The 21569-nt window shown below is 36.1% G+C and overlaps 2 protein-coding genes and 2 long non-coding RNA genes across 8 annotated transcripts; 2 read left to right on the top strand and 2 right to left on the bottom strand.

Moving 5' to 3' along the window:
• LOC109850126 lies at positions 187–4141 on the bottom strand. 2 transcript variants are annotated; one of them, XM_020420052.1, is made up of 3 exons: positions 4046–4141; positions 3535–3720; positions 187–1955 (listed from the first exon to the last, which is right to left on the bottom strand). In XM_020420052.1, the coding sequence occupies exons 2-3, from the start codon at positions 3672–3674 to the stop codon at positions 305–307; spliced, it is 1791 nt and encodes a 596-aa protein (XP_020275641.1). In that variant the 5' UTR covers positions 3675–3720; positions 4046–4141; the 3' UTR covers positions 187–304. The 2 variants fall into 2 exon arrangements, with proteins under 2 accessions (XP_020275641.1, XP_020275642.1); XM_020420053.1 differs by having other exon boundaries at positions 188–1955; positions 4060–4141.
• Positions 7381–12274, top strand: LOC109849318. Its single transcript, XR_002249065.1, has 2 exons — positions 7381–7443; positions 10739–12274. It is a non-coding gene; the product is annotated as an uncharacterized LOC109849318 (long non-coding RNA).
• LOC109849178 (probable protein phosphatase 2C 48) lies at positions 14739–20824 on the top strand. Of its 2 annotated transcripts, none has more exons than XM_020418992.1 (3): positions 14739–15353; positions 15438–15661; positions 20549–20824. In XM_020418992.1, exons 2-3 carry the CDS (start codon positions 15545–15547, stop codon positions 20759–20761), a joined length of 330 nt encoding a protein of 109 aa, XP_020274581.1. In that variant the 5' UTR covers positions 14739–15353; positions 15438–15544; the 3' UTR covers positions 20762–20824. The 2 variants fall into 2 exon arrangements, with proteins under 2 accessions (XP_020274581.1, XP_020274580.1); XM_020418991.1 differs by having other exon boundaries at positions 14741–15327.
• LOC109849180 lies at positions 16267–19272 on the bottom strand. Of its 3 annotated transcripts, none has more exons than XR_002249017.1 (7): positions 19057–19271; positions 18481–18559; positions 18285–18376; positions 18123–18190; positions 17729–17791; positions 17433–17518; positions 16267–16484 (listed from the first exon to the last, which is right to left on the bottom strand). It is a non-coding gene; the product is annotated as an uncharacterized LOC109849180 (long non-coding RNA). The 3 variants fall into 3 exon arrangements; XR_002249018.1 differs by lacking the exon at positions 16267–16484 and adding an exon at positions 16726–16758 and having other exon boundaries at positions 19057–19272; XR_002249019.1 differs by lacking the exon at positions 18481–18559 and having other exon boundaries at positions 19057–19270.

The following is a 21569-nucleotide window of genomic DNA, read 5'->3' as shown; positions in this document are numbered from 1 at the left end:
AATAAATCCGGAGGGTTATATAAGTGCAAACCTCTTATCTAAGCAAAAACCAATAATCATGAAAACAAATATCCTGCCTTTAGGTGTTCATGAACCTACAAAAATAATAATTTCTCCTCCCCCTTCAGCAATGTACTGACTTCAGGGATTTGCAATCTGATCCAGAACAAAAATCTCTAGGAGAAAAGGACAAGAATTTATGCGCACCTTCAATAAATGCACGTGCAACTCTTTGAATTATGCAATTATTATTTACTCGTACATCTTAAAGAAATACTTCATAAGATGGTATCACAAACAACTTTCAACACATGCAAAGATAAAAATTAACTACCAAGTAACATAAAAGATGTAAACTCAAACCAAATATACAGCAGGCTATGGTATTGAAACTTACCAAAAGTCCCCTACCTCCCAATGCAGGGGACTCTAAGTTCTGTTGTATGGATCCATTCATTTTGGTTGATACTTCATCAATATCAGCAGACATTAGTGTTCCTGTCATTTCTGGCATGCCTGCTACAGTATCTTTTTCAAATGAAAGTTGTCTACAGGGGTTTGCATCTGATATTTCATCAGCGACAATGGATGATAGCGTTTCTGTTGTTTCTGACTTGTTTATGACAGAACCTTTTTCAAATGGCATGAATGCTACACTCACTTCATCAGAATCAGACGTTTTTGGTACCTCAAGGGAAGTTGTCATGCCTATTGAATTCTGAGATTTACCTGGATTGCTAGTCACGGCATCAGCTGATGATAGTGGACGATCTTCTCCACCACTAAGAGAAGCACAAGCTGTTAGTGGATCTGGACAAATACTGGTTCTGAAGAAGTTATCTGACAGTGGAAGAGAACTGCTTGGTGATGGAGAATCAATTGATCCTGTCATACCAATTTTGGAATCAAACATGGGATGAGTCATAGATGCCACCTTTTCAGAAATTTCTGGACTGTGAACTTGAACTTCAGCATGTGTTTGTTCAGAAACCTCTACATTATCATTTTCTGACCCTGATCGTTTGCCAAGGTTGTCATCCTTACAACTCTCCAACATTCCATTTAAAAGAGAACCATTGGAAATCCCATGGTATTGTTCGCTATCACTGCTATATTCGATTAGTGGAGAAGTCACAGAACCGGCTAGACTCTCAACCTTTCCAGAATTTTCTGAGCTGTGAACTTGAACTTCTCCACGTGTTTGTTCAGAAACTCCTAACTTCTCATACATCACCCCAGATAGTCTGCTAAGGTTGGGTTCCTCATAACTTAAATTCTCCAGCTTCTCATTGATATATGTACCATTAAAATTTTCATGGTATTCTTCACCATCCAGGTCAGATTCAGACTGGAGAGGAGTCGTAGACACAGTTTCATACGAGGGAACCAGTTTCTCAAACTTACTGGAATTTTCTGGACTGAAAACTGAAACTTCAGCGTGTGTTTTTTCATAAACTCCCAACTTTTCATCTCTTACCCCTGATAGTTCACCAATGTTGGATACCACATTACTCGCATTCTCCAACTTCTCATTTGGATAACCAGTAGAAATCGCATGGTCTTGTTCACCATCCAGAACTTGTGATACAAAAGTAATATTTGGATCAGTTTCCATATATTCTTGGTTGACAGACTTCTCTATTTCGATAATTTCTGAACTCGTCCTTTTCTCATCATTAGACAAAGAAAAACTCTCTCCTTGTTCTTGGTTGACTGCAAGATTGATAGTTGATATAGACAATGGTGCGGATGTGTCCATGGCAAAAGAGTCTCCTGTCATTTCTTCGGGGCCATATTCAAGATTTAGTGCTTTGGAAGTTGAGTTTCCGGGACATAGAACTCTGTTCTCCTGAATGATCTCTCTCACAATTTCCCGTACAATATAAAAGGATCCACCAACTTCCTTGTGTGTTAGATTAAGTGATGGGAATTTTCCATTGTTCAAACTTTGGTACCTGAATGAAATTTTGTTCAAGTTAAATAATCAAAAATATTCAACAAAGTACCTTCATACAGAATCTTATAATGTTTCTGAGAGATTTAAACAGTACATGAAGCAAATATTTGAAGTTTTTCTTGATACAGTCCCCCAAATCTTTCATATTTTGATATTAGTCCCCCAAATCTTCCTATTTTGTATTAGCCCCAAATCTTTAAGTATTTTGAAATAAATCCCCTCAAATCTTCATATTTTGAAATAAGCCCCCCAAACCTTATTAGTGTTATGAAATTAGACCCTCTAGTTAACACCAGGTTGAAAGATCTGTGGGACCAGTTTCAAATAACTTAAAGGATTTGGAGGACTAATTTCAAAATATAAAGCTTTAGGGGCCTAATTTTAGAATATTTAAAGCTTTGGGTGACTATTTCAACATATGAAGATATGAGAGGCTAATGTCAAAATATGAAAGATTTGAGGGACTAATATCGGAAAAACCCATATTTCAAAGAAATCAAATCATGTGATCCATGAAAGCCATTCATTTCATCATCTTGAATTGGCATCTACTCTTATGAAGTATATGGGCACCAAATTGAATGGACCTCTATATGTTAAAATTACTAAAATGCTAGGGATTATTTTTAAATAAAAATAAAAATTTTGGATGGCTTTCTACCATCATCCATATGGACAATTACAATGAATAAAATTCTAAGTGCAATAAGAAAAGTGCTAGATTTGTTTACATGTATGCTATAGGTGCATTGGTGCCTTAGCAACTTCTAACAAGAATTACTATTTAATTTATTAACATAGGGTCTGTAATCTAATTATTTAAATTACAAGAACCTTAACAGCTTGCTTAAACAAAGGACTATCCACTGCCCCTGCACAGGATAAAAGGCTATAATATATGACCATGAAATCTAAAGATCATGATAAAAAATTAGATGATAGATATCGATTCTGGTCAAACCAAATAACAAATATATACAATCTCTTGTTCTATTATAAATCAACTTACCTTGACTAGAGATCTTTCCCAGCATTTGAAGCAAATATTCTCCCTCCAAGAACTAATACATGTCCAAAATACTCTATCACTCTCTCCCTCTTATTCATTTAGCTATTTTTCTGTAAACAAGTTTTTATAAAGAACCTGTGAACCAACTTTTTTTTTGGGAGATAAAACTTGCTGACAAACTTCGCCACAAACCTATGATCTTACTTTGGGTCTGAAACAAATGTGACAGGATGCCTCTCATTTAGCATTGACAGAAGACATTAAACTAAATCATTCATATCATAAAGTATGATGCAAATTATCAAAACTCGGATAGATTGGTTCAGACAATTAAGCATGACCCAAATACAACTATTCAACAATTAAGCACCATAAGGAATTGGCACTATGCAGATAAATATGAAATCATAAAATATACAAGAAGGGACAGAGTGAATACTAAGTTCACAGTATTCTGCATGCACCTTTATACAATTTACGCATTATGCAATACATTTCGAAAGAAAACACAAAACAGATTAGAAGCCTATGAAACCTCGCTGGCATAGGAAAATTGTGAGTCGCTTACTTCTTTACAAAGGACTCAACCATCGTTTTCCTCTCCTCTTTTGTTCGTCTACTCCGTGGCTTCTTGTCGCCAGAATCACTGCTACTGCATCTAGCTATACCAAATGTTCTCCCAGCCCAGCTACAATGTACGGACTGCATTTTTTTTAAATAGAAATTCACGGCTCCCTTCTCCTACGAAATTGAGCTGAACCAAACAAATTGCGTCGATTACTGTTCGAGGCAATGATTATGAAATTGAATAACAAAAACAACAACAACAACAACACAACTCCATTTCTTGAAAAATTCTTCATAAGATTCGTAAATGCAACAAAAATAACGAAAATTTCGAAACAAAAGGATAGAACTAACAAATGTCTGAAAACTTTTATGAGGCCTAAAGTGGGAGAAGAAAAGCAAGAGACTGACCCAGAGAATCAAGAAAAAAAAAGAAATTGGTACGGAAATTTCCTCAAAATTATCAACTGGGATGGAAAATTGATAGACAAATAAGATTAAAGAAAACCTACCTTGGAAAACCTACCTTGGATCGTCTCGATGGCAGCGCGATGAGGGGAGATCGGTGCGCTAGGGTTTAGGGTTTCAAGAATTTAGCGGGGGGTCTCCAAGTGAGCGCGCTACTGTACTTGTTTGTTAGGTTCTTTGTATTAACCGGGTTCGACTCCTTAGGGTCAAGTTTGGTTCGATAAAAAACAAGTAAATCAAAGGAAATGTAATCTGTTTTCAAAATAGATTCTTTTCTTATGTTTGGTTCATTTCTTAAAAGTAAAAAAGAAGATGAGATGAGATGAGTTGTCACAATATTATTAGATGATATGAGTAATTTCTAAAGAAACAAATTATAAGAAATATTTTGAGGTTGTTTGGTTGGCTAAAAAAATAAGAAAATTAATTATAAGAAATCTATTTTTTATGATAAATTCTTTTCTTGTGTTTGGTTCATCTTAAAACTAAGAAAAGAGATAAAATGAGATGAATTGTTATTATATTGGATGATGTGACTCATACTTAAGGAAACTCATTTCTTGATTTTTTTAGGAAATAGATGGAAATCAAATTTTAATGAGATGAGATGAGTTGTCACTATATTATTGGATGATGTGACTTATTTTTAATGATGAGATAAGATGAGATGGATGATGTGTCTCATTTCTTGTGTTTAGGGCCCGTTTGGTTGGTTTCCTAAAAACCAAGAAAAGGAAATCGGTACAAGGAAATCAATAAAATAATATTTTTATCCATTTTTATCCCTAAAACTCACCCACAACATCCAATAAAATATTATTTTTATCTTCCAACTCATCTCATTTCATCTTCTTTCTTACCTTTAAAAATAAACCAAACACAAGAAATGTGTCACATCATCCAACTCATCACATCTCATCTTATCCCATTTTTAAAAATCACACACATCATCCAATAATATTGTGACAACCATCTCATCTTATCCCATTTTTAAAAATCACACACATCATCCAATAATATTGTGACAACTCATCTCATCTAATTAAACCTTCCTTTCCATCCATTTCCTCAAAAAAAAAATTTTGATTTCCTTAAGTATGTGTCACATCATCTAATAATATACCTCCAACTCATCTCATCTCATTTATTTTCTTATTTTTAAAAATGAACCAAACGCAAACAACCTCAAAACATCATCCAATAATATACCTCCAATTCATTTCCTTATTTTTTTAACCAACTAAACAACCTCAAAACAATTTTTTTAAAAAATCACTCACATCATCCAATAATAAGCTGACAACTCATCTCATCTCATCTCCTATTCTATAATTTTCTTTTTTTTTAAACCAACCTAACAACCTCAAAAAAATTATTATAGGAAATAGGTTTCCTATTCTTTGATTTCCCAAATTTTTTTGCGAAACGGACAGCCCCTTAGTTCATTCTTAAAAGTAAGAAACGAGATAAGATAAGATGAGTTGTCACCATATTATTGGATGATGTGGATGATTTTTAAAGATGAAAATGAATGGAAAGCAAATTTTAAAGTTAACAATACAAACTGTCTGTATTTAAAAATTATCAATTTTAATAGAAAAAATAGAATTTTTAAGTGTTCGACATACTTCAGAGGCGGATCTAGCATGGGGCAATGAGGTGAACTGCCATCACTATTCTCAGAAATTACTTTAGGATCTTCATTACTCCTGGATAATTGGCTTAGAACCCTTGGTAAATTATTTTGGGACACATGTAAATCAGTTTAGTTAGATTTATTTAGTAAAATACTCAAACAATCTCAGCTCTCATCGTGGGACACATGTAAATCAGTTTAGTTAGATTTATTTAGTAAAATACTCAAACAATCTCAGCTCTCATCGTGTCACATCATGCAAAACTCTCACACATATCTAGCATTGAAGCCGCCATCCAAACTTTAGTAAAACTAAAGCAATAGCTTCCATCCAAACTATATCATACTTTCAATTTCCAGTGTTACCTAAGCTATAGTGTCCATTTGGGCGTAAAAAAAAACGTTTCTTGATTTATGGATGAAAGTTCAATTTTTTTCTCTACCGAATAAAATATTTCAAATTTGAAACTTGTGCTCAACTTTTTAGTGCCTAATCTTTGTAAAATTCTAAACTTCGCCTCTAGGTAATAACAATATAATTCTTACAGTGTGTTTGAGAGATGACTTAGGGAAGAGAAGGAAGGAGAAAAGTTCCCCTTCATTACATCCAATTTGGGGTGTAAGATTTTGGCTCAAAATTTCCCCCTATTTTCCTCCTCTACCCTTTTAAATGTAACTCCTAAACAATATTAAAATTAGATTTCTCTTCCCCTCCCTCTCTCTACCCTCCATCCAAACACGTCATTAGTGTGCACCACTCCTCTCAACTCAACATGTTCTTTTGAACAGTGATTGAAGTTTGCACGTGCTGACATCGACCGAGAGCCGGAGAGGTTAATCTAGTAAGTGGATAAATGATTTAGAGACATAAATTGATAAATAACAAGTATTACGCGTAATTTTTCAGTACTCGGACGAGGGTGAAATAATGCAAAACCTCGATAGCGCAGGACTTTTTTGACAATAAATTTACCCGAACTCGGACGAGGGTGAAATAATGCAAAACCTCGATAGCGCAGGACTTTTTTGACAATAAATTTACCCGATAGAGAGCGAATGACAAGAGCGACGCCGCCTAGGGTTCTAAGGTGCCAGTTTCCCCCTCCCCCGCCGAAAAAAAATCGGTAATTCTCGCTGTAATCTTCAATATTTTATCATATTTTTTTTCCGTCAAATTAATACTCTCCTTTGTCGATTTCTTGCTGAATCTTCAGTTTTTCTTGCAATATTCTTGTATCTAATCTGCGAAATCTTACCCCCCAACTGAATAAACAATAAGATCCCGAATTGATATTTGACTCATCGATCTGTGTTTATTTTCCTCAAATGCTAACTAGTTTTGAATTCATAGCTGCGGTGCGATTTATCTTCATTCCATTTGTCGATCGAAATCAATTCGCTGGCCCACTTTTCTCCACGACAACAGCTTAGATCACTTATATAGTGGGAATTCTTTTGATATTTTTTAGTTACCTCGTTACTCCAAATCTGGACGTAAACAGTAGCTTGAATCCTTGACAGATTACGGCAGCGGGCGGAGGGGTAATACTCGTGCGCTAGAATCTCAGTTCGAAGGCTATCTAAAATGGCGCAAACCTCAAGAAGTGACGGGTGTTGCGGACTGATTTTCGTTATGCTTGGCATTATATCATTTCTAGGATTTCTGTATGCCGCCATCCTGTCCAAGCTTCTTCCGCCACCGGAGAACCCATTTTTGTCCGCCATTCAGAATGACAGGTACTTTTATCTGTCCAAGCTTCTTCCGCCACCGGAGAACCCATTTTTGTCCGCCATTCAGAATGACAGGTACTTTTATTGCATTTTTTTTTACCCGTAAATTGAATTTGGATGTTGTATCTGAGGTGCACGAGCTTGAATTATTGGTGGTTTAGCTAATTGTCTTGTAAGTTCACCATATGTTCTCTTACCTTTTCTTTTCTTATGTATGACAATTTACTTGCAAATACTTGTTTTTTCGCATAAATGGCATTGTCCTCGGCCTGCCATTGACATCGACAAACACGGGCGTCAGAAATACAACTAGAAAAGGATGCAGAAAAAGAAATTTCCGCTATGTAGCACAATACACGGAGAACCTTACTCTGTGGTCAAGAAACAAGAAATTACCTTAAAGATTTCCAAATTTATCTGATATATAGAGTAAAACATTTAATGGAACTCAAATATTTAGGCCTATAACTCCTCGTTTCAATAGAATCCAGATTGTTGCCTTCAGCTACTAGAAACTAAACCTAATCGAGTCATTGAGGACAAACCAAACAAGAAATAAGCCTCATGGGTGAATTTGTATGGAGTCTGCTTGAAAATAAACAACACTATGTGGAGTATAGTTGTTATATCTGAGAGCATCCATCATACCAGGAATATAACCGGATCAAATAAATTATTATAGTTGTTCAGGGTGTTAGCTTTACAACTTTTAATGAGAGAAGACAAAGAGACTGAAGTTTCTTTAATGAAAACTATGTATCAATAGAGGTGATCAACTTTTAATGAGAGAAGACAAAGAGACTGAAGTTTCTTTAATGAAAACTATGTATCAATAGAGGTGATTGGAATGGTCAATGGAGCACTAAGGGACTGAAGTTTCTTTAATGAAAACTATGTATCAATAGAGGTGATTGGAATGGTCAATGGAGCACTAAGGAAAAAAAAACAATTTTAGATAGTGTATATTTGGATTTTTATGGCGGTTTACTAACTATAAGAATATTTTTGTCATTTGCCATTCATTAGTTTTTTATAAACACAAAAGAACATGGTAATTACTAATCATTGGAATTACATGGGGGAAGTATAGTAGTTCCTGATAGTCTAGCTATATAAAAATTCATTATCATAGAAATTAGGGACTTTGGCACCTGTCCTGGGCTTTGGATTAACAGAAAGATGGGAAATGCAACAACAGAAGGGTGGAGAGAGAGAGAAAATGAAGGAGTTGCCATTGTGGTGTTCTCATAGCATTTTGTGATGCAAAACAAGGGGTTTTTCTGTGTCTGTTTCTGTGTCTTTTTTTTGTTGGTTGGGGGGCTCTTGATTGACTGCAAGGTGAGGTAAACAACAATGGATCTCTATGATGGAGTGCACAAGTTGTTTGTACTTATGCATATGTTTATGTTTTCTTTCTTTTTTATTCCTAGGAGATCAAGTTATCTTTCTAATGAAATGCTGGGGGGCTTAGACCTCACAGTTTCTCTCAAAAAGAAAAAGGGTAAATTACAGTAAACCCTCAATAACTTTAATTGTTTGCAGTAAACCGCAAATAGGTTTCAAAATCCCACCAACCCCTAATAAATTCTGCAGAAAACCCCAATACCTTTTGGGTAAATTACACTAAACCCCTCAATAACTTTCAAATGCCGTTTATGTTGTTTTTTGGTTCCAATTTATGGGGTTTATCTGCAAAATGCAGAAATTTATTTGGGGTTTATTCTGCAAAATGCAAAAGTTATTGGGGTTTACTACCAAAAAAATGGAAGTTCTTGGGATTTTTTGTAATTTACCGTAAATAATTGTGGAGGAAGAGGACAACAAGCAACAAACTTTGACTCCGTTTTCCCATTATCCCTCTGCTTATAATCTTATCCAATGTTAAAGAATATTAGAAAATTGGATACTACATTAACACTAAAAAAATAGCTGTATATTAGGTACTATCTTCTTGTAAAACATTAACACTAATGATGGATATACAGCATCATTATTAGAAATTAAGATATGAGCATGATTTCACACAGCTAAGTGGCATAGTCTCTATATGGTTAGTGATATGATTACTACCTAGGTTGTCATGATACTCAACGATCCATCTCTAGTTTTAAACTAAGACAATCTCACCATAAAAGGTCTTTGCCAGATCTCTTGGAGAAAAAGAAAGCTGCGTCCTAATTAGTATCAACTCCACCTAGCCAACTTTGGTCAGGTCTTTGAACATGCTGTCAACTGGTTGTCCATGATGCGGTAATACAACTTTCCACTTGAAGTGATATCATTGTGGGCAAGATATCACACCTAACTGATGATTGAATTGTTAAGTCCTTAGTCTACTTATGTGCCTTCACATTTTTTCTACTGGGCATCATTATGAAGCCAGAGGCAGAGGGTAAATCTGGCTGGAAAATTTCTCCCCTCAAATTGTAGAAGATGGAACATGAATTTCATCTTGCCTGTAACAAGTGGAGATGTGGCTATTCTGATTTGCGAAACAAAACCCGTAATTTTCATGTATACCCTCTTGTTTTTCAACATGAAGAATTGCAGTCCCTTGAAATGAAAAATGATTATTACAACACACACGTACTGTCAAATAACACCTGATCAGCAAACAGATCTTGTTTTCCCATTTCCTCCATCTCCTTCCACTGTATGCACATGGCAAGCTCTGTAAATTGGTTATTGGCTTAGTTTTTTCCTGCATTGAAGTGACTGCTTATATACCATTAGAATTTGTGTAATTTAAAATTTACCCAAGCATTAGTTGATATAGAGGACCGACTATGTTTGGAAGCTGGCTCTTACTTACTTTCGGAGATCAATCCTGCTATCTGTGTGTACATCAAAATTATTTCACACTTGCCTGTTGACTTTTCTTCCTCCTTTATTTGTTCATCGATGTGCAAGTTAATCTTCATAGACAACATCCCTGGTCTCACCAAAAGCATCCTTTGTTAAATATATCCTAATACATCAGACTACTACAGTTTATATAAGACAATTCCTTGGGTTTGCATCCTAATCTTTTGGAAAGTTTGCTGAACTTAATGTGGTTTGCATTAGTCTCTTCAGTTGTCATGCTATTATTACATCAGTAAATACGTTAAAATTCAAACACTGTTTTATTTTTGCTTGACTTAAGTTTCTGTTTTCTGCTTTGCTATAGAATGTTTTTTTTTCCGACAAATATTTACCAGACAATAACCTACGGAGTTGCTCCTTTGCGAGCAATGTAGCCAATGAGATGTTTTCATTGCATTTAGTTTCTTCTCTTTTTGGTGGATTGGGTGAGAATTTATTTTGTTCAAAGCAATGATTCATCAGAACCTTTCTTAATCTAGTTTCTATTTTATTTGTTTTTAAACAGGTATTATTGCTTATTGCTGCCCTTGACTCTTCCAGTTTTGGTTGTTGCTGTATATTTGCATTGGCTCAGCATGAAACTTTTCAGGCATGCATAACTCGATCCCATTCCTCATGTCTCATTGTTCTTATTCTTCTACAATCAAGTGCACTTGACAAGGTGGAGATGTATAACTCTTGCTAGGCAAAGGATGCAAGTTAAAAAAAAATTCTAGCATAAAAGAAATTTAAGTATACTGGTAACAGGTATTAAACTCTGCTAAATCATCGCTATATAAGTATTGGTAAAAATTTAGCTGAAGCTGGAGAATAGAACGATGCAATCTAACATGATTGCGTTTAAATAAGCAAGGAGAGGATGTTTCTGGTACTATCTTTGAGATGCGCAAATGTTTTGGGTGAGAAAAAGAGTTGATGAAGGGAGTCGCCAGAGCTGAGATTTGTTGTTGTACGGGCTCCTTTGATTCTTTGGTCGGCGGATTTACTGATGGAGACCCTCCTACAAATCACTGAGGAAACTGTTAGAAGGCACCGATGCCGGACACCCCGATGACCCTCTGATGCTTAAGTCAGTGATTTTAGGAAGATGATAGTGAAAATCCATTCAAAGTTTAGAATGAAATCAGACTTATATTTCTTTACTAATGTTACCTCTATTAATGCTAATTTGGAGGGGTAAATCGGGGAGAGAGGGAGGACTATGTGGCATCTATCTGGTCTACTCAGCTAAGTCGTATGGAAGCTTCCTGCGTAATTGAATTGTCCATTTGTCCCTCTGGTGTTGGCCAAGGTAGTTAGGATGTCTAGAGAGGCCGTGGAGAGAATCATTTTGATGATTGTAATGCCGCCCTCATGTGAGTTAATCATACCATGTCACGTGAAGGGAAAGTGCGGTCGTCTTGCCTTGGCGAGCAGGGTATTTGGGCGCAGCTCAGACAATTTGGTATAACTTTGGACGAGCAGAGGTCGATCCACCTTAAACAAGGGATGGGTGACCATGCCGCCCGAGACATCATCAACTCGTTAAGTCTGTGTGTTCATGCTGTTCGGCTCTGTGTCCGGACTCTTAGTAAGACACGAGACATTGTCTTGTTGGCAGTTTTTCAAAGCTCGGTTTTGTGGCATAACAATAATATTAGATTTAAACGTGTTTCTTCATTAAAAAAAATTGCTGTATCTAAATGTTGGGAAATTAATATCAAAGTCAAGAATGGGCGCTTGAAGATCATCTTGGAATTGGAGATTAGAATGTTGCCTTGCAAGTGTTTAGCTCCACATTACCGAGCTTTGAAAAACTGTTCTTGGGGTTATATAATTCTTTGACAATTGTTCCTGTATCGGAGATTCTAAGAATTGTATCGACTGGTGTTGGGAGTTGTCAAACACATTGTGGATGAGTGAGGGTTTGACTTTGTAGATTGTTGAAAATGTGAGAGAGAGAACTCTCTCCTGTATTTTGTACTTATTCTCTCGGTCGTTTTATCTGTGAATGTAGGCTTAAGCCAAACAATTCGTTAATGTCTCATGTCTTTAGAAACTACGAAGTTCTCTAGCTTGTGATGGAGGGAATATCAACGGAAAATTTTTCTGTTGGCATTCTAGCAGAACTAGGTGATCTCCTTTATATTAACGGCAGAAGATAACTCATTAAAATTGAAATAATTCAAAACGTCAAAGCGAACAACAACTCTTGATAAACACTTGCAGCTTCTTTATTGGTTTGTTACAAAAGCTTTTCGTTTCTTTGTAGTCTTTTTAATGTGAGGCGAAGACCTCAAGAAAGAAACTTAGCATTGTGTGTATCTCTCAAGTCAAGAAGAAAAATACAGCGAAATTCTCCTGGGAATCTAATAGAGACTCATTAGAGCATAACTCTTGCAACTTTTCATGAACCAAAACAAACTATATCTTGGATAAATACAAATGCAAACTGCCATAATAGTTACCGGAACATGAAAGGTTCTAACTACTTCTAAGAAGCAATTTTACGTGAGGAACTCATGATGTATTTTTGAATTATTCACATCTTGCATGTTGTATATGATAACTAGTCTTCCCCACGAGACTAAGGGTCAGTTTGGTGTTATTAGAGCCTATAATAAGTTGTAGATAAACAGTTTATAGAAACAACTTATATAAGCCGTTGAAAATAGCTGTTTCGCGTCATATATCAAAAGCTGCTTCCAAAAATAGCTAAGATGTTCGACAAAATCTTGCTTAAAGATTATTATAAGTGAAAATAACTAAAATAAACATAAGTTTAACTTCATATTTCTCAATAGTAAAAACATTGACAAAAACTAAATGATATATATAGCAGAAAAACTACAAAAGGCAGAAGCTGCTTTTAAAACATTATCATATTTCTTTTAAAACATTATCATATTTCTTTTAAAAGCGTATCTTTAAAAGCAGAATCAGTTTTAATGAGGATGTAAAAAAAAGTTTTACCAAACACGACTAATATCTTCTTCTTTAAAAAAAACAAGGAGAATGTCCTAAAAAAAAATAATACCAAACTGGACCTTAATTGTACAAAGTTTCTGTAATCATATTTTCAAAAAAATTATGATTTCTATAGTTTTATTTTTTTCGCTCTAAGTTATAAGTAGAAGTATTATTAAAATAACAATTGCAAAATGTATAATTTTTGTAGGATTCCAACTTCCAATCAAGGTTCAGAAGAGGTAAGGTGGAGAAAAGGTCTTCCTTATAAAACGTAAAACGGCTCTTTTCAAAATATTTCCCCATATCAATTGTTCCCTGGACAAATTTTTGAAAACAACCATTTCTTCAAAATTAATGAGCAAAATCGACCTTTTCACAAAAAAAAACAGCAAAATCGACTCTTTTCATCTCAACTCAAATGAAAAGGATCGATTTTGCTGCGGGTAGTTTTTTGAACTACACGGGACTACTAGTCCTGTGTATTTAAGACATGCTAATCGAGGATTAGCATGCCAAACCAAATGGACGGGACTAGTAGTCCCGTCCATTTCATGTCAAAGCTCATCTACGTCGATGTCTCCCCCTTCGGAGGATCAAGTACAAGCCTTGGCCTCTCACGCACATCACGATCCCCAACATTCAACATCATCCTCCCTCCTCCTCCTCCTCCTCGAACCCATCTATCCAAATCCGATGATCCAGCTGCTGATTCACGAAACCAGATCCACAAACCAAAATTGATCTTGCCGTCATATTTCACAACACTAATCTTAGTGTTCTGAAAACCCACTTGAACTGTGCCTGTCATCTTGCTGCTTTCACCAATTACTTCACCCATAATCACAACTTCCAAATTGTAGAGAAAGATCCAAACTTTGAAAGAATAAGAAATTACCCAACTGAACCCTAGATTGGATTCCAAATAGAACTCCTAACCACACGAGGAAAGCGAGATCTTCAACGGCAACTTCAAACCCTAACTCCACCAAAGCCTAGAACTCCAAGAACCAAGCTTCAAACTGAATCTTCCTCCACCTAATCCAAAACCCTAGATCTGAATCTGGGCTCTGATACCACTTGTCGCGCGCCTATGCGGAAGCCTTGCACGAATTCACAACGAACCTGTGATCACGAGTAGAAGAAAGCCAAACTCTTGCACAAATCCAACCAATAACGCCAAATTAATCCAAACACAGAGATATACGTGGTTCGGCAATTTGCCTACGTCCACGGGGAGAGGATGGGGAGATTTCACTAATTCAAGGAGAGTACAAAGGGTTACAATCACACAAGAACTCTCAAACTAACCCTCAACCAAAGATCTCACCTTGCCCACAATATCTCCCTCTCACAATGCTCAAAAGATTCCTTAATCTCTGATATCAAACCCTCTCAAATCGTTTCCCTATTTATACCAAAACAAAACCCCAATTAGACTGCAAATAGGAAACCTGCGTATGCAAAAAACCCGTCGTAAGTCGACTTAACAGAGCTCACAAGTCGACTTGACAGAGAGAAAATCAACAACTGGAGAACACTTCATAAGTCGACTTAACAGACTGTTAAGTCGACTTGCCATAAGTCGACTTAACAGTCATGCTAAGTCGACTTGACAGAGGCTAAAATCACAATTCGGCTGCAGATCGTAAGTCGACTCGTGCACAGTGCATGAGTCGACTTATGCCAGTTTTTCTGGTTTTTCTGATTTCTCCACAAATATAAGAAAGAAAAGTGAAGAAAGTACTTCTTGGTACGTAATGCAAATTCCAAACCTTTGAGTGGTTTATGATTATTTTATCCAATCTTAATCCTTATTGGTAGTGTAAATTCCAAAAGCTCGTTTTGTTTTGGGTTGGTGGGGGGCGATCAAGGTACCCGGCCCCTAACTTAAATGCAGCTCCGCCACTGCATGCATAGAGCTCAAAGCATGATTCCCTTGTAAATTTACTATTTTTTTTATTTATTTATTTTTTTTTTACACAAATGTCATTGTTGTGAAATTTCTCCCTCATGGTCTTATTTGTTAGGGCGAGCTCCTGGTATTAGCAAACGTGGGGGATTCTCGTGCTGTACTGGCAACAATTTCTGATGATGGGTGCTTGGTTCCTATCCAGCTTACCACTGATTTTAAACCAAATTTAGTTCGTAGGCTTCCATCTCTTCATGAATCAGTAAAACAATTATTTGCATAAAAAACTAACCATTCTATTTTACTAATAAATACCCTTCTATTTTTTTTTTTTTGTAATTTATAGAGGAGGCAGAGCGTATAAATGAATGTAAGGGACGGGTTTTCTGTTTGAGAGACGAACCCGGAGTTCACAGGGTTTGGCTACCGAATGGTGAAACTCCTGGATTAGCTATGTCAAGAGCTTTTGGAGATTATTGCATCAAGGATTTTGGTCTCATATCAGTGCCTGAAGTAACGAAAAGGATGGTTACTGACAGAGATCAGTTCATAATTCTGGCAACCGATGGGGTATGTGAACTCAAAATTTATTTTAAGTGCGATTATTTTCATAATTTAGCAACATTTTTAGTTGGGTGTAATATTAAACCGTTAGTAATGATTTTAGGAATGGTCTTTGCCTACTTTCAGGTTTCCTATACCATTGAAGTATAATATCACTAGTAGAAAAACGAGCAATCTAGACGGAAATTTCCGTCTAGATTGCTCCATTTCCCGTCTAAGTTGATACACCTAGACGGAATTCCGTCTAGTTTGCTCGGTTTAATCTGTTTCCGTCTAGATTGTGGTAAACTAGACGGAATTCCGTCTAGGTTGACCAACCTAGACGGATATCAACCTAGACGGAAGTAGGAAATCCGTCTAGGTTGCAACCTAGACGGACATCCGTCTAGGTTGGCAACCTAGACGGAATTCCGTCTAGGTTGCTACAGTAGCAACCTAGACGGAATTCCGTCTAGATTAGCAATCTAGACGGATTGCTACAGTAGCAACCTAGACGGAATTCCGTCTAGGTTGCTCTGCTACAGTGTTTTTTTTTTTTTGGCAAAATTTACGTTACACGCTATATAATATCACATGTACACAATATAGCACAACACCAAATCATGTTCATATCCAACACAATCGATCTAATTATATTTCAATATCAAATATAATTATATTCAAATAATACATTCACCAAAATACTAGAAAGGTGCATAAATTTTTTACATAGATTGATTATAAAGAATACAATTGTTTACATAACTTAATGAACTTTGCATAATTTATAGAATCCAATTGCATTTACTCCTCCAAGTTGTTGAAGCATCATGTTTCTTCCTCCTTGATCCTACATTATACAAAATTCAACATCAATTAGTCCATGCCATGAAATACACTTAGAAAACATTAACTTTGAAGAGAGGCTAAATGAACAGTGTCAGTCTCCTTCAGAGAAAATACCACGGCGTTAAAGTAAAAAAAAAATAAAACGCAATTTGGGTCGCTTCCTTCTCCTTCATTAACGGGCTCCAGCTTCACCGCAAACAAGGAAATATCCTATAATACTTAAACCCAATAAGAAAACTTAATTGTTGAAGCATCATGTTTCTTCCTCCTTGATCCTACATTATACAAAATTCAACATCAATTAGTCCATGCCATGAAATATCTTCAAAGTACAATTCTCAATCCAACACAAACCAAATATAATCCCCAACTTTAACCTAAAAACGCTTTTAACATCCCTTTCCCTTGCTTACAAACAAAGATCCCAGCTACACCCTCTAGAAAGCAAATCAAGCCCACAAAATTAACGAACAGAAAATATGAAATGCAACATCAATTAGTCCATGCCATGAAATACAAAACTCTAGGGAGCATCGTCGATTTAGGGAGCATGCATAACAAAGATGCAACTCCTCAATGGGAGAGCACGATATGAATCTACAACTATAATAAAGAATAAGGCATATTCACAAACGCCAGCAACCATCAGTTATTAACTCAATGGTTATTTTCAATAATCTTCAAGTGACTGGCAATTACAGTTCTACCAAGAAATAAGTAAGGTGCATCATTATCAGAAAGGCACACAATTATCTTTCTATCAACATCAATATAAACAATATCGATCATAAGAAAGTATGTGCAATTACAAATTTGGCAATAAAACACGTGAAACCACTAAACATATGGAGGTAATCTTCTCTTTACCAAGTTCATCTCATTACTCAAAAGTTACATAGCATAAAAAAAACCATTGAAAAAAAGTATGCATGATGAATACAATAGATACCTCCATGACAAGAATCCTCACTTTTAAAGCATCAGTATTGTCTGGGTCAGCAATTAACTCAAGATCTTGCCATGAGACACTCAGCTCTGTCATGTAAAAGTTTAAAGATTCAAGATCTGAATTATTAATGGCTAGCGCATGAAGCCACTGGAACCAATATTGAGAATTTACTGTAAAGGAAAATATGTCATCGACACAGTGTAATACAGATACTAGCTAGCAATTGTTTTCCTACACACAAATTTAACAATCAGAACCAACCAGTTAGATCAAATAAATCTAGCCCATATGTTTACCTCCTTGTAGAGCAATGAGCTACTTGTGGGAACTCCCAAGAAGAGCCATGTCAATCCATTGAACTGAAAAAGGGGAAATAGCTAGGATTTTAACTTTCAAATATATGCCAAACTTTTAATGAAATAACTAAACACTATTTAAATAAATAAGAAGAAACACAGCTCTATTAATTGATATAGCGAAGACCTGCAGGATTGACAGCAAAACCACATTATCCAATAATCTAAAGCTATTAGGCGAAAGCATTTTGAATATGACTTGACTCAACCATTTTAAGTACTCATCCAAATACAAGTAAGCAGACTAAAACATGAGTAAAGAATGGGGAAGACATCAAAGAGACTAGTCCACATAAATTATTATTACTATCTTTGATTACATGTTGAGTATTACCTTGTAATCATCATGCTTCTCAAAGAACATTTTCCATAAGAAACTACGGAATGGAGCAATTCCGGTTCCTGTTGCAAGATGCAAATCCAATAACAGAAATGTTCACAATTTTTTTATCGAAATAAATAGATTACTAAAGATAAATAAATGAAATAATAATACCATTATAATAGTTGCATTTGGATCTTTGGGCATAAGCATTTCTTTCCCAACCGGTCCTGTAATCTTCACTTCAGCTCCCGGCTTCATGTCACCTGCAACACATTAGCATAATGAGACATCTTGAATATTATCAACCTAATATTCAAACACTAAAGCATAATAAACTTCACAAATAAACTTATAAACAAGTTTGTACATATGAAATTTGAGCAAACCCCCTTAACAATCTCTCCCTGATCATTGGTATAAACCAACCTCCTAACACAAAGAGAAACCTGCACAAAACATGTTTACTCTCAATAAATCCTACAAACAACATGACAAGTAATTATGAATTGAACAATCAAGATTTTGATATCAAGATTTTGATATCAATCAGAGAAAAAAGAACTTCCCCTAATCGACAAAAAAACAAATTAAAAATAGATTTCAAAAGCTACCAGCATCATAATTAGATTATAATCCTTCAACAGAAAAACCGAGCTATCACTAAGAACGCCTATCACACCAATTTCATTTGCCCTGAGCTCAAACAACTATACTAGTAGAAAGAAATACAAGCATCATGATCAAATCAGCAAATATGGGATTCTTTACGATACATATGGGTTTAGGGACAAAATCAAAATCTAAGTTAATATAGAAAATGCAAATTAAGGAGGAGGTTGGGAGAACTGACCAATTTCACATAAAAAATGAATTTGAGTGATTCTAATGTAATAAGGGAAAATAGAAAAAGAAAAATTAATAACCATGCAATCGAAAATCAAACCTGGAGAGGGCAACGCCGGCGGTGGAGATGGAGGAGGAGGGGGGATGAGGAGGATCTCGGCGCGGCGGGAGAGGGATCCGTCGGGGTTGAGGGAGGTCTGGAGGTTTTGGTGAGCGGCGGCGTAGAGATGAGAGAGAGAGCGGGAGGGATTTGGGGGTTCTAGAGAGAGAGGGGGTTTGTCCTGGTTGGGGATTTTTAGACGGAGAGGGGAATAAAAATAGGCGGGGAATGAAAAAATAGGCGGGCAAATGAAAAACCTGGGGGAGGATCCGTAAATTTTTTTAGGTAATCTAGACGGAATTTCCGTCTAGGTTGATGCAACCTAGACGGAAATTCCGTCTAGGTTGAGTATTTTATAAAAAATTAATAAAAACCGTCTAGTTTGTCAATCAAGACGGAAATTTCCGTCTAGATTGATTCAATCTAGACGGAACAAACTAGACGGAATCTTTTCCGTCTAGTTTGCCTCAAACTAGACGGAAAAAAATTCCGTCTAGTTTGTTCCGTCTAGTTTGTTCATTTTTCTACTAGTGTATATAATTGAAGTACAAATATACAAAAACAATAACAACAAAGCCTTTACCTCGAAATTTTCGGGTTGGTTTTAGGAATGGTCTTTTCCTACTTTCAGGTTTCTTATTAGACAGAATTTACATGTAGAAGTTGGAAATGAATAATTCTATACCTAAGTATACAGTACCTGTTGCGCGCCTATGCGGAAGCGTGCACACAAAGAGTCGGGAAGAAGAGAACCACACAAGTGCAATCCAAACCAAATATGACAAATCAAATCACAAACACATAGATATACGTGGTTCGGCAACTTGCCTACGTCCACGGGGAGAGGATGAGAAGATTTTACTAAATCAAGGAGAGTACAAAGGGTTACAATCACACAAGATCACTCAATCTAACCCTCAACCAAAGCTCTAACCTTGCTCACAATATCTCCCTCACACAATGCTCAAAAGACTCCTTAATCTCTGATAAAAAACCCTAAAGAAAACGTGTTTTGATTATATATCAAAACTCAATCCCAAAGCGAACAGGAAACAAAGCCCAAAGCCCAGCAGCTCTCGCGGTCGACCGCGGCAGTCGACCGCGACACGCGGTCGACCGAAACCCCTCGACAGAAACTTAAATTCCTACAGGGGTTTGGGCGGTCGACCGCGCCAAGCCCAGATGCACACCCAGCCTCCGTGCATGTTTCCAATCAACCGCGCATGTCTCGCGGTCGACCGCTGGGTGACCAAAACTGTTTTCCTGCTGTTTTTCTCCTGTTTTGCTGTTTTCTCTTCAGTACTTTCATTATGTTCATATTTTCGGGACATAACAACATTCTCTGCTGTTTCTCATAATTGGCATAACTTGGATTAAGAAGAATTTAGTCAATATAGATATGGCAGAGAAAAGTTTGATCAATTCGAAAACAAAATTCACCTTTATAATAGTAAACGTAAACCTCAAATTATATGCATTCTTTTTGTTTCAGGTTTGGGATGTGATCTCGAACGAAGAAGCAATTCAGATAGTTTCTTCAGCCATTGATAAAGGAAAATCGGCGAAAAAACTCGTCGAATGTGCTGTTCGTGCTTGGAAACGTAAGAGGAGAGGAATAGCAGTCGACGACTGCACGGCTATTTGTCTCTATTTCACACATTCTGCTGATCACTTGTTAACTTCCGGTGCAAACCATTGGCAGTAACATACGTAGTTCATAAATTGCATAATAAAAATTTTCAGCTCTATTTTTTTAAGTAATTTTTTTGTTTATAATTGAGAAAGCAAGTATTTTTAGTAGTAGGGGATCAAGGGTTCAGAATCATAGAGCAGCAATGCAAAAAATAGGCACCCAATTTGGGGAAACTATTTCGAATATTTTAAAATTCTTTTATTAATCTGTAGATGTTCTTCTACTTTCCAACAGCTAAGTGTTAGAAAACTCCCCTTTAACTCTGGATGATTACCCGATAACCCCCCTTAACATTTAAAATATCACGAAACCCCGCTTATTGGGATTATCAGAACAACCCTTTTTAACTTTTAGGAAACCCCTTGAAAGGATGAACCTCAATTTTCACAAACAAAAGTATCCCCCTACGTGCTTTAAACTGTCCATGTGAAAATTGAGACTAACTCTGTCTAGGGAATTTCTTGATAAAATGTGTCATTGCTTGTAGACTGAACTGCATATAACTTGAGCTTCACTGTGAGCCATCTCGAATCAAAATCAATTAAGTTTTTAAGATATCTAAACTCGGGAGGATATCAGTTCAATTTAGATGATAGTATGCTCATAATATTATAGCTTAGATAGTGAAACAACTAGAAATACTAATGTAGAAAGAACCAACTATGGGTAGGAATAAAATGGATGAGTGATAGATAAACCATCATTTGCGATTGTTTTAAAAAGTGTAAGATCGTAATTTTACAAGGAAAGATTTTTTTCTCTTTTCTCTTTTATTTATTTCTAGAAATTCCCTGTAATTTTACAAGGAAAGATTTGTTTA

The sequence above is a fragment of the Asparagus officinalis genome, chromosome 7, assembly GCF_001876935.1.
Source record: "Asparagus officinalis chromosome 7, Aspof.V1, whole genome shotgun sequence".
Lineage (NCBI taxonomy): Eukaryota > Viridiplantae > Streptophyta > Magnoliopsida > Asparagales > Asparagaceae > Asparagus > Asparagus officinalis.
This window is presented reverse-complemented; position numbering and strand designations above follow the sequence as displayed.

Coding starts and splice junctions, on each gene's coding strand:
- LOC109850126 (XM_020420052.1), bottom strand. CDS start 3,674: ATGCAGTCCGTACATTGTAGCTGGGCTGGGAGAACATTTGGTATAGCT. Junction 1,956..3,534: donor GTTGAGTCCTTTGTAAAGAA/GTAAGCGACTCA, acceptor AATTTCATTCAG/GTACCAAAGTTTGAACAATG.
- LOC109849178 (XM_020418992.1), top strand. CDS start 15,545: ATGTCAAGAGCTTTTGGAGATTATTGCATCAAGGATTTTGGTCTCATA. Junction 15,662..20,548: donor TAATTCTGGCAACCGATGGG/GTATGTGAACTC, acceptor TTTTTGTTTCAG/GTTTGGGATGTGATCTCGAA.